This window comes from Lynx canadensis, chromosome B3 (genome assembly GCF_007474595.2).
Source record: "Lynx canadensis isolate LIC74 chromosome B3, mLynCan4.pri.v2, whole genome shotgun sequence".
Classification (NCBI taxonomy): Eukaryota; Metazoa; Chordata; class Mammalia; order Carnivora; family Felidae; genus Lynx; species Lynx canadensis.
In genome coordinates this window covers 21,612,382-21,624,983 of record NC_044308.2, presented here as the reverse complement: position 1 = coordinate 21,624,983, position 12,602 = coordinate 21,612,382, and the positions used below count along the sequence as shown (strand labels likewise).

Sequence of the window (12,602 nt, the reverse complement as noted above, 5' to 3'; positions counted from 1 at the left end):
TAATTTCTGCTTAGGTGATGATCTCATACTTCATGAGTTTGAGCCCTGCATCGGGCTCTGCGCTGACAGCACAGAGCTTCCTTGGGATTCTGTCCACCCCTCTCTCTGCCCCTCCCTTGCTCACTCTCTCTCTCTCAAAAATAAATAAAAATAAACTTAAAAAAAAAGACTGGTCTCTGAAGCCCTCAGGGAGACAGTGCTGCCCCTCAGCTGTGCACTTCACCCACCGTGGTCTGTCTCATGGGGCTGCTCAGAAGCCAAAGAGTGGTAGACGCACACACATGTTAAGACGGCAGAAGGAACCTGAGTTTCATTTCTTATCAGTTTTCACATAGCAGTTGGAAAACTGCTCTTCTCTCTTTTCTGAGACAGTCCAACCCTGGGATATTACAACAGACAGGGTCCTTATTCATGGGGTCAAAGACCTGGGGCCATACAGGCAGTAGTGATGGGACAACTGTGGCACCAAGAGACTGAATCCTGGGCCAACCTTCTATTCCCATGCTGCACCGCCTCTCCTAAGACGAAGTCAGAGTGAAAACAGCTTGGCACACCACTGTTCCCAGGGTGAGACCCTCAGAGGAGTTCTGTCCCACGGCCAAGATGCACAAGAATGAGAAGGATTGCAGAGCCAGGGCATGATCCCCCTGAACTTCACACCAATAGTAGAAGGCAGTATGGGTACATGGGCCCATGAAATGTAGGTTGAGGGACTCAGCAGTGCACTTGAAGAGATGGCATGGGGCAACAGGGTGAGGGTGGCCAAGGTGGCCAGAAGCCTATATCCCCATGGCCCATCCGCCCCTGTCATCACAGTGCCTGAATATGAGGCTTTGGTGGCAGTGGGTGGGGTGGGGTGGGGGTATGAGGTTTAAAAAATAAGTCTTCAGGGGATAGGCAGAGTAACTTCTTTTCATGCAAATGGTTATATTTGAATGTGGTTTAAAAAAAAGTGTATTTTAAACCCACTCTTTAATCTCTGCATGGAGGACAAGGTACAAAGAAGGAGGTAGTAGGCATAAATCTGCACTCTAACACTAGCGAAAGCTTGTCATGGTCACAGCACGGTGACCTATATGAGCGTAAAAATATTTTGACAGAATTACTCCCAATGACCAAAAGGTGGAAACACAGGCATCCAGCTACGGATGAACAGATACACAAAAGGTGGCATATCCATGCAATGGAATATTATTCAGCCTTGTTGTGAACTGCATCTGCGTGTCCCCTCAAAATTCATATATATTGAAGCCCTAACCCCCAATGTGGTATATTAGCAGGCAGGGCCTTCAGGAGGTAATGAGGTCTAGATGAAGTCATCAGGATGGAGCCCCATGATGGTATTAGTGTCCTTGTGAGAAAGAGAGACTAGAGTTCATTTTCTCTAGTGAGTTCTGCTGTGAGAACACAGCAAGAAGTAGGCAGTCTGCAAGCCAGGAAGTGGGCCTTCACCAGGCACTGGCTCTGCCGACACCTTGATCATGGACTTCCCAGCCTCCAGAACAGTGATAAATAAATGTCTCTACATCATCCAGTCTGTGGTATTTTGTTTCAGCAGCCCAAAGAGACCAAGACAAGCCTTAAAAAGGAAAGAAATTCTGACCTGTTACAACACAGAAGAACCTTGAAGCCATTACTCTTAAGCAAACTAAACCAGTCGCAAAAGGACAACTATTATAGGATCCACTTGTATGACATACCTAGAGTTGTAAGATTCAGAAACAGAAGTAGTACAGTGGTTGCCAGAGCTGGGGATGGGGGAGAAATGGGGAGTTCGTGTTTAATGGGTACAGGAGAAGATGAAAATGTTCTAGAGATAATGGTGGTGATATTTGCACAGCAGTGTGAATGGTAATGCCACTGAACTGTGCACTTCAAAAAGGTTAAAATGGTAAATTTCATGTTATATATGTTTTCACAATAAAAAACCAGCTAAGGTTAAATGTATTAACTGGGTGTTGGTAGCAGGATTTAAAACAGCTCTGTACTGTGAAAGGGATACTCATTGAAATATGGATACCTACTAAAATGAAGTAAGTTGAGGTACCCCTTCCCTTGCAGAAGCCACCTGGATGCAGGGGCTGATGGCTGCTAGTAGGCAGGTGCCTGTGGGGCCCAGTCAGGCAGCAGTGGGCCACAGACTGTTGACCATGTCTCAGATGCAGCCTCATGTGACAAGAAGCAAAGCCTTCAGGTCTGTCTGCAATTAAGAATAACATACTCTTATTCTCTGATTTGCCCCCCAGGTGGAAGTGACAAAAGAGGAGCTCCACCAGCCAAGGCTCCAGTACGTGAAGAGAAGGAAGAAGGCAATCTCCTAATTGGTACCATATACATCAGGTCAAATAGTTTTCTTTCTTTCCAGCAACACCAACCAAAAGTTCCACCCAACTAAGAGCCATGTGCAAGATAGTGTAAAAACAGTGAACATCTCTGAGGTCACACATCTCTCTGCCTGATCCCCCATCCTAATAGTGTTGAACCTTAGATGAGTTTATTCCCCCTTACAAATACACAAAGAGGATCAAAGAGGTTAGACAGCATGTCACATCTCCCCATAGTGGCAGGTCTGAGGCTCAGGTTAGGCCAGCGTGCCTGGCTCCAAAGCAGCAGCAGTTGTCAGAGAACCTGGCCCACAGAGCAGAGCATCCAAGTGGTGGTTATCTGGAAAGAAGGAAAAGGACACTCAGCAATAGCATGGGATTTGAACTCACCCCACAATGGGTAAAATTAATAGCATACTTAATTATATGCTTACTTTATGCCAGTGTAAAATTTTCCATGGCCTTTTATATCAGTATAACATCTACAGTGGTCTCAGCAAACTTTCTGTAATAGTCCAGATAGTAAATGTTTTTAGTTTTGTGGGCCTTGTGGTCTCTGTGTTAACTGCTCAACTCAGCCATGTGCAAAAGCAACCAGAGACAACATGTAAATGAATGGATGTAACTGTGTTCCAATACAATTTTATTTACAAAGACAGATGGGGGTCACAGGTGGCCCATGGGCCATAACTTGCCCACCCCTTATGTATGCAAACACAGGGATACATTTCCATTTTATCGGCCATGACCAGGTATCCACCAGTGGCCCAGCACCAGTTCACCAGTATGAGCCTTATATGCCATGTGCTGGTTGCTTTCCTCCAGCAATTGGCTGGTGCCTCTTGTGGTCAGGCTGCAGGATATCTGTTGTACCTTTCTAACCAGGATTATCCCACCTGGGAAATCTAGCATCTTTATGAATTTTGTTTGGCTGTTACTGTGACTGTCATGGTTCTTGGAAAGATGACAGATAGCTTAGCAGACATCTCAGCAAGTTTGGTATTTCAGTCAACTCTGGATTGTGTGGACTCCTTCCTAAGAGCCAAGTGGGGGGTGAGAGCTGAGGGGGTGGGTTGGCACACTGATAAAGCCTGTAATTGGGATATGGTGGGTGACACAGTTACATTGTGGAAGTGTTACATGTTTGAGTAACTTGGAAGAGCATTGGAAATCAAGAGTAACTCCAAATCAATCAACATGTACTTAGGGGATTGATTTTTTTTAAGTTCTTATTTATTTATTTTTGAAAGAGATGCAGACAGCACAAGTAGGGGAGGGGCAGAGGGAGAGGAAGAGAGAATCCTAAGCAGGCTCCACGCTGCTACCGCAGAGCCCAGTGTGAGGACTGTGAGATCATGAGCTGAGCCAAAGAGTCGGACGCTCAACCAACTGAGCCACCCAGGAGCCCCAGGTGTTTGATTTTTTGTAAAGAATCTACTCTATCTTCTTTTCAACCAGCTGTCATTGGAGGTAACAGAACGTAAGGTCAGAAACACTTTAGTTCATAATGCCCCCCCCTTCTCTCATAGGGCGCACTCAGAGGGATGAAACTTGGATTTGAGTTTTATTCAGTGTCCTACATGAAGGCAGTGTCCTACAAACAGGCAGAAATGGCTTCTCTCCATTCTCTGTGTGTTCTCACTCACGTGCACTTTTGCCACTTACATCCCCACTTACAGCACTGTGGCTTCCCTCTTCTTTCTTGCAGATGGATGGTTTCTAGCCTGCTTCCAAACCCCACCTCGGCTGAGTGTTGGGCAGCCCTTCTACATGATCCTATGACTCTTGATATGGACGCAGTCCTGTCAGACTTTGTTCGGTCCACGGGGGCAGAACCTGGTCTGGCCAGAGACCTGCTGGAAGGTAAGCTAGCCTCCTCATCCCATGCCACTCTCTTGGCCCTAACTACTTTGCAACCCGGTGACAAAAGATAAGAAGATTTTTGTTGCCTGACAATGGTGGTACCTGGACTCTTAAAAAAAGGTCGGGGGGGGGGGGGGTGATGAAATTATTTTTGTTATTCTTGGCTTTATTTTGAGTATGGAATAGATCACTCAATTCTACAGTAATAGTGCAAAAGGCATTATTAGTTCGGCTTTGCTTTGCATTAAAGCTTAAAGATATTGAGTCAATTTATCAGAAATCACTTTTTTTAAAGGAACTATATTCCATAGAGCAGAAATAATAGAACATTCAAGAAAACATTTTATTGGAGACCTGAGCATTTCTTTTTTAAAAAAATTTTTACATTTATTTATTATTGAGAGACAGAGAGACACAGAGCATGAGCAGGGAAAGGGGAGAGAGAGGGGAAGACACAGAATCTGAAGTAGGCTCCGGGCTCTAAGCTGTCAGCACAGAGCCCAACGCAGGGCTCAAACTCACAAACTGTGAGATCATGACCTGAGCCGAAGTTGGTTGCCTAACCAACGGAGCCACACAGGCACCCTAAGACCTGAACATTTCTCATCTCTATCTTCACTGAGACAAAAATACTTTAGGCCAAAGTTTTTGATGAAGAAAAACCACCTAGCAGCCAGTAAAATAGATGGTAATAATTCATACACAAGAAGGCAGAATTCATCATCAAGCCATACATGTAGATATCATTTGTTACGTGAAAAATGTGCAATTTCTGTCTCAGCCTCTAAAATGGATTTACTTTCTGTATTTTGAAAATCTTTGTGGGGTGTGTGTGTGTGTGTGTGTGTGTTTGGTGGGGTAAAAGGTGGGAAGAGCCTATTACAATTTCTCAGAACAAACAAATGCGTGAGAGAATTTTTAAATGATTACCCTTGGCTTCAAATGTATAAGCCACTGTTTACGGAATTAGCTAAGACTTGGTTAAGTATAATAAATCACTGTCATCCCTTAATTCACTTAGGAAACGATGTGGATTACTCTACATTTGTGGGAATGGTGGAGGTTACCACTCAATCCTGGTGAAAATTAAAAGCCAGCTCTTCAAGGGTTCTGAGAAAATGGCAATAGGGAAGCAGCAACAGTGCAATTTTTAACTTTCCCTGAAGCTCCCAGAATGTCAGACAAACTCAGGGTTCAGAATAAAATATGCTTACTGAACATTTATGACATACATACATCAAAGTGTGATTTTCACCTCCCAGTAGTCACATCCTCTCCCTGCATTTCCGTTGCTCTGAAGTAAGCAGCAGTGCAAAGAGGCAGGTTCAGAATGAGGTTGGCAGTGAGAGCTGGGGCCAAATCCAGATCCAGCCACTTACTGCCTGTGACACATAGGGCAGATTATTTTCTTCCCTTAACCTCAGTTTTTCCTGTATATTGAGCCTAACCCAGCTTCCGGGGTGATTACGCGCATTAGAAGCTGTGATGTCAAATGCTTAGTGGAGTGACCTGTGTGTAGCAGAGGCTCAAAAAACAGTTGAAGAAAAAAACAAAAAAACAAAAACAGTTGAAGAAGATCCCCTTTGTCATTGCAGCCTCGGTAACTGGCACTGACATTGTGCTTAATACCTAGACAGCCTTAAATAGAAAATGAGAATTGTCAGCTTTTTTCTTCCTTAATTTTATCTTTTAAATGAAAATACTGAAAAATTGACCTTTTGGGGTGCAATTCTAAGAATTTTAACATATGCATAGATTTATTTTTTTTTAAGTTTATTTACTTTGAGAGAGAGACAGAAACAGACTGAGGGAGGGACAGAGAGAGAGAGGGAGAAAGAGAAACCCCAAGCAGGCTCTGCACTGTCAGTGCAGAGAACAATGCGGGGCCCAAACCCACAAAATGTAATATCATGACCTGAGCTGAAATCAAGAGTCAGAAACTTAACCAACTGAGCCACCCAGGTGCCCCAACATGCATAGATTTATGTTACTATTACCACTCTCAGATGAGAGAATCACCTCATTCCCCACCCCCAGTCTACCCTTCTGCTCTGTTTGATGGCCATGCCCTCTCCCACCCTATTCACTGGCAGCCACTGCTCTGTTTCCTGTCATGTTAGCTTTGTCTCTTTTAAGAGTGCCATAGAAATGGCGTCACATAAAACCTAATCTTTTGAAACTGGCTTCTGTTCACTCAGCATAATTATTTTGAGATTCATCCAAGTTGTGTGTGGAGTTTGTCCCTCTCTATTGCTAAGTGCTACCCATTCTAGAAATGAACCACAGTTTGCTTTCCAGTCACCTGTGCAAGGCATTTCAGCTGCTTCCCATTTGGGGCAGTTATGACTAGAGCTGCTATAAACATCTGAGAACCGGGGTTTTTGTGAACATAGTTGAAATTTTTCTAAGGTGAACACAGAGAAGTGGGGTTTGCTGGGTCATATGGTAACTGTATGTTTAGATTTAAAAGAACTTGCCGAACTGTTTTCCAGAGTGCTGAACCATTTTGCATTTCCACCAGCAATGGTATTTCTTTTTTCATTATCATTATTTTCATGATTCTCATCGGTGTGTATGGATATTTCCCTATCACTTTAGTTTTCATTCCCCCACTGACCAATGATGTTCAGTTTTTTGTTATTATTTTCTATCTGTATCTTCTCTTTGAAGTGTTCATTCAGTTCTTTGGTTATTTGATTTCTTACAGTGGAATTTTGAGAGTTCTGTATATATTCCGTGAATATCATCCTTTGTCAGAGATGAGATTTGCAAATATTCTCCTCCAGTCTGTGCTTGAATTTTTATCCTCTTGCCAGTTTCCTTTGCAGAGCAAAAGTTTTTAATCTTGATGAAGTCCAATTTATTTTTTTCTTACATAGGTGACATTTCAGGTGACATGTTTAAGAGCCTTTGCATGACAATAATGAAGATTTTCTCCTAGATGGTTTCTTAAAAGTTTTATACTTTATGGGCACCTGGGTGGCTCAGTCGGTTAAGTGTCCGACTTTGGCTCAGGTCATCATCTCTCAGTCTATGGGTTCAAGCCCCGCGTCAGGCTCGGTGCTGACAGCTCAGAGCCTGGAGCCTGCTTCCCATTCTGTGTCTCCCTCTCTCTCTGCCCCTCCTCTGCTCGTGCTCTGTCTCTCTCCCTCTCTCTTTCTCTAAAAATAAATAAACATTTTTAAAAATTTATAAAAGTTTTATGCTTTAGGTCTCCAACTCATTTTGAGTGGATTTTTGTATGACGTGAGATTTGGGCGAGAGTTCATTTGTATACATATGGAAGTCCATTTGTTTCAACACCATTTGTTGAAATGCTTATCCTTCCTCCTCTGTTGAATTGCCTTGGTGCATTTGTCAAAAACCAACTAAATGTATCTGTGGGAAGCTATTTCTTGATGCTGATTGTGTTCCATTGATCAACATGTCTATTCTTCTGCCCGTACTTTGCCATCTTGATTAGTATAGCTTTGTGGTGAGTCTTAAAATCAGCATGATTCTTCCAACCTTATTTTTCTTTTTCAAAAGCATTTCAACTATTCTATTACCTTTGCCTTTCCATATAAATATGAGCATTAGCTTATGTCTGTTTATAAAATTTCCTGCTGGGATTTTGATTGGAATTATGTTAAATCTGTAAATCAATCCTATGTTTTGCCTTACACTCTATGAAGTCAGCATAGCCATACTTTACATTTATGTAGGACTTCTTTGTTTTCTTTCATCCACATTTTGTAATTTTTAGCCTATAAATCCTATATGTGTTTGTTAGATTTATATATAGGCCTTTTTTTGACGTACTGTAAACGGTATTTTTTTTAAATTTCAGTTTCTAATTGTTCATTGCTAGTATCGAAAAATATAACTGATTTTTGTGTGTTGCCCTTGTATCCTACAATCTTAGTAAATTCAATTATTTGTTCTAGGTATATGTGTATGTGTACACCCTCATGCATGGGTGTGTGTGTGTGTGTGCATGTGTGTGTATATTCCTTTGGATTTTCTACATAGGCAGTCATGTTATCTCTGAATAGGGGGAGTTTTATTTATTCCTTTCAAATATGTATGCCTTTTGTTTATTTTTCTTGAATTATTGCATTGGCTGGGACTTCCAGGAAAAGGTTGAATGGTAATGGTGAAAGAGAGCATCCTTGCCTTGTTCTTGATCTTAGGGGGGGAAGCAGTCCCCCATCAGTCTTTCATCATTATGTAAAATAGCTGTATGTTCTTGTAGATAGTTCTTCATAAGGTGGAGGAAAGTCTTTTCTGTTCATAGGTTGCTGAGAGTTTTATCGTGAATACATGTTAACTTTTTCAAATGCATTTTCTACACAATTGATATGATCCAGTGTTTTTTCCTTCTTTAAACTGCTAATAAAATAGATTATACTGATTGCCTTCTAATACTAAACCAGGCTGTCAGCCATTATTTAAAGACTTCTCTTTTTTTTTAATTTTTTAAAATGTTTTATTTTTATTTTTGAGACAGAGAGAGACACAGCATGAATGGGGGAGGGTCAGAGAGAGAGGGAGACACAGAGTCTGAAACAGGCTCCAGGCTCTGAGCTGTCAGCACCGAGCCTGATGCGGGGCTCGAACTCAGGAGCTGTGAGATCATGACCTGAGCCGAAGTCAGACGCCCAACCGACTGAGCCACCCAGGTGCCCCTATTTAAAGATTTTTCTAATCCACGTTTTTCTCTTCTCCTGAGACTCAGCTGATATGAGTCTTAGAATTTACTACCATTCTCAATTCACTGCAGTTCTATTCACTTTCTTTCTCAATCTTACATCTATTGTTCCAATTAGATTATTTCTGTTGCTCTGTTTATGTATTTACTATTTCCTTTGTCATCTCTATTCTGTTATTGAACCTATCCAATGAATTATTTTATTTGGGTTGTTGAAACTTTTATTTCTTTTTTTAATGTTTATTTATTTATTTTTGAGAGAGAGAGAGAGAGAGAGAGAGAGAGAGAGAGAGAGAGAGAGAGAGCGCGCACAGGGGAGGGACAGAGAGAGAGAAGGAGACACAGAATCCGAAGCAGGTTCCAGGCTCTGAGCTGTCAGCACAGAGCCTGATGCAGGGCCCAAACTCATGCAACTGTCAGATCATGACCTGAGCTGAAGTCGGACACTTAACCGACTGAGCCACCCAGATGCCCCCAAATTTTATTTCTAACATTTCCACTTGATTCTTCTTTATATCTTCCATTTATTTGCTGAGACTCTGTATTTTTTCTCCTGTTGTAAAACATGTACAATAACCGCTCTTTAGTCTTTGTCAAATAATTCCAATAACAATTTCATTTCAGTATTGCTATTGAGATGTCTCTGGTTTTTGTTTTGTTTTGTTTTGTTTTTGTATATGAGTAAATTTGGATTGACATTATGAAGATTATGTTTTGAGACTGTGGCTGTTGTTTAAACTTGTGGTACATGTTATTTTTGTTTTAGAAGACAATTGCCCCAATTGAGTTCAGATCAGAAGTTCCAGGTTCCCCAAGACTTCAGTGAATTGCAACTCCAAGGTCAACTTTAGTTGACCAGTGGCCAGTCTGCATCCTAGGCAGGAGTCTGTCCCATATTTCACTACTCAAAGACTCTGGAATCTATTTATAGTCAGATCCATACATGTACAGCTCAGGGTTAAACCCAAGCATTCAGGAACAACTTTAAGGGGTTGTTTTCCCAAATTCCTGCCTCATTGTAATCTCTTCAATAGTTCTGGATCCCTGGGACTCTACTCTTCCAGTCTTCTAGCAAGCTGGAGCTTTGTTTACCCCCACATTTCTACACACTTGATTCGACTGTGCTTATATCTGAGCTAAGCAATAAGAATCCAGAAAGAGAAGAAAGCTGTGGGGTTCACCTCTGGGGACTGAAACTCATGTGATTAAAAAGGATTTCTCTGCCTCCCTGGGTTTTTTTCCTGCCATCCTCCATTGCTGCCACAAAATTGCTTGAGGTCTGTAGCACTAGAGAACTGAGAAATTTTTTTAAAAGATAAATTAAGGGTTTCTACACACTCTGTGAACATTAGAGATCCCTTTTCTGTTTTGGGGGCCAGAACTAGATGGCCTTGCCTGGAGCTAATGCCCATTTCTGAGTTTGAGGCTGCAGTGGGTTCTTTCTTACTGGGGAGATTTCAACTCACCACCAGTTCTGGAGTACTTTGAGCTATTGCTTCTTCCTCAGTCTGCCTGAGGAAGTCTCACATATACCTCTGAGTCCCCAGCCACTGCTCCTTGCAGTCTGTCCTGGTGTCCTGCTGCTCTCAGCAGGAGAAATGGGGTTCCATGTCCTTCCTGTGGCTCACCCAGGATGGAACCTGTCTGCTGTCTTTACCATTGGAAAGACTATGGTTACATATGTATGTTGGATTCTTTCAGAGTTGTTTGGGTCAAGATTTTTCTCAAAGCTGGTGTTTCAAAGAATAAAATATTTTCCTTGTGATCTTTTGAAGGGTAAAACCTCACAGTGATAGCAGAAGCTGAGTGAAAAGTTCCATGGGCCCTCTCTGTACTATTTTTTAAACTTCTTGTGAGTGTTTTTAATTAATTTATTTCAAAATTAAAAAGTTTAAAACACACATACAGTATGAGAATCACAATAGAGCAGAGGACAGCCAGTGAGAAGAAAGAATAGCATAGGTTGATCAAGTCCCTGGCAACAAAAAAGACAGGAGAGGGACAGCAGAATACAGAGAGAGAAGGACAGAAAATGCACCCTGATCTGCCTCCAGGTGAAAGTGCATCCATATCTGGCTGTCTGGTTCCTACATAGTCACCTTTTGAGCATTGGCAAACTGGTCCTTCTGAAATAAGTTCAGGTTGAATGATTCCGTTTCCCCAAATCCTTTGATATCCCCTATTACCTATAGAATAAACTCCCCCACATGGAACTCAGTTCCTTTCAGCCTTTTCCCTATTCCATCCCTTCTGTCTCATCTCTGGTGCAGTTTTTCACCACCCTTTTCCCCAGAAACACCATCCACCTCTGTGCTTCAGCTTCAGCTCAGTTCCTGTGCTCCTGTGCTGCCCACTCGCTCTATACACACTCTGGCTCACTGTTGAGATTCTGCTTCTCTTCCAAGTTGGTGTATGAGTGCCATGACATCAGGAACCAAAGCACGTTTTGCTCACTGTGTTCCCCTAACACCCAGTACCTGCCAGTCCCCCAGGACGATCTGGCTGCTGGGCATAGAGCAATGAGCATCCAGACAAAAATCATCATCCTCATGGAGACAGACAGTAAGTAGCATAAATAAGTTATATAGTATTTTAGTGGTTAGTGCCATGGAGAAAACTATATCAAGAGGAGGAGGTAGGGAGTGTAGATGTAGGTACAATTTTTAATTAGGGTTGTCAGAGAAGGCATCACAAATAAAAAATGGGATCTGAGCAAAGACTTTGACATAAGAGAATAACCATGTGGCTATCTGGAGGAAGAAATTTCTAGGAAGAGTTGGAATTAATTGGGCATTCCTTGCCAGTCCTCAAACCTTTGTAGACTTCTATTGCAATACTTATTTGGTTTTGTCTTATTTTATAATTAATCACATACTTATTTTCTCATTAGATTAAAAGTTCTTAAAATCAAAGACAATAACACTGACAATGTAGTTAGCATTTACGTTTCATTGTTATATGCCAGACACAAGGCTCTTTAAATGTGATGTCTCATTTAATCCACACAATGAATTAGAAAAAGATTTCTAATTTTATACTCAAGAAAACTGAAGCCAAGAAAACTTCCTGAAATTATACATCCAGAACACAGCACAACCAGCATTTGAACCCAATTGTATAACTCAATGCCAGGTTCTTTCTGCAAAGCCGGGTCACCTATCATTCATCTTCATGCCCACTGTCCTTCTAGTACTTTGTATTGTTATGTGCACTCAAAAGAGTTTAACTAATCACTGAAGGGTGTTTTAGTACGGGTTTTATGATGTAGCTAATTAGCTTTTCAAATAAAATACTACTTTAATAGACCACAAAAACTATTTAAAAAATAGAACTAATAGCTAACTAATCAGGTGCCAAACACTGTCTGGCCACTTTAAATATCTTAAAAGCTAGTTAAAAAGATTTTTGAGTGAGAAGTCAAACACATGAGTTTATGAAGTGTCAGTTCCCTTCTTAAAGACAAAGCAACTTTCACACTTTTATAATAACTGTGAATTTTAGGCCTTGCAGCTCTACCCAGGTATTCTTTCAGTGTACCCAGGCCTCACTTCTGTTGCTACCCATAGAAAAAACTCCTCAAACAGCCAAGTTGCATTTAGGAAGAATATTAACTGGAAATTAACACCTCATATGTCCCTAGTATAATCTTTCAGAATCCTTGTGGAAATTGCAAAGTTAAGGAAAATAATGGCAACTAAGTTGAATTGTATTCTCCAAAATATATA

At 41.4% G+C, this 12,602-nt stretch overlaps 1 protein-coding gene across 1 annotated transcript in view; it reads left to right on the top strand.

The window, feature by feature from the left end:
- Nucleotides 1–12,602, top strand: part of OTUD7A (OTU deubiquitinase 7A) — a 185,801-nt gene that overhangs the window by 27,851 nt on the left and 145,348 nt on the right. Inside the window, exons 2-3 of the mRNA XM_032593582.1 lie at nt 2,247–2,340; nt 4,033–4,187. Of these exons, the coding sequence (XP_032449473.1) occupies nt 4,037–4,187 (151 nt within the window). The 5' untranslated portion in view covers nt 2,247–2,340; nt 4,033–4,036. The remainder of the gene's footprint in view (nt 1–2,246; nt 2,341–4,032; nt 4,188–12,602) is intronic.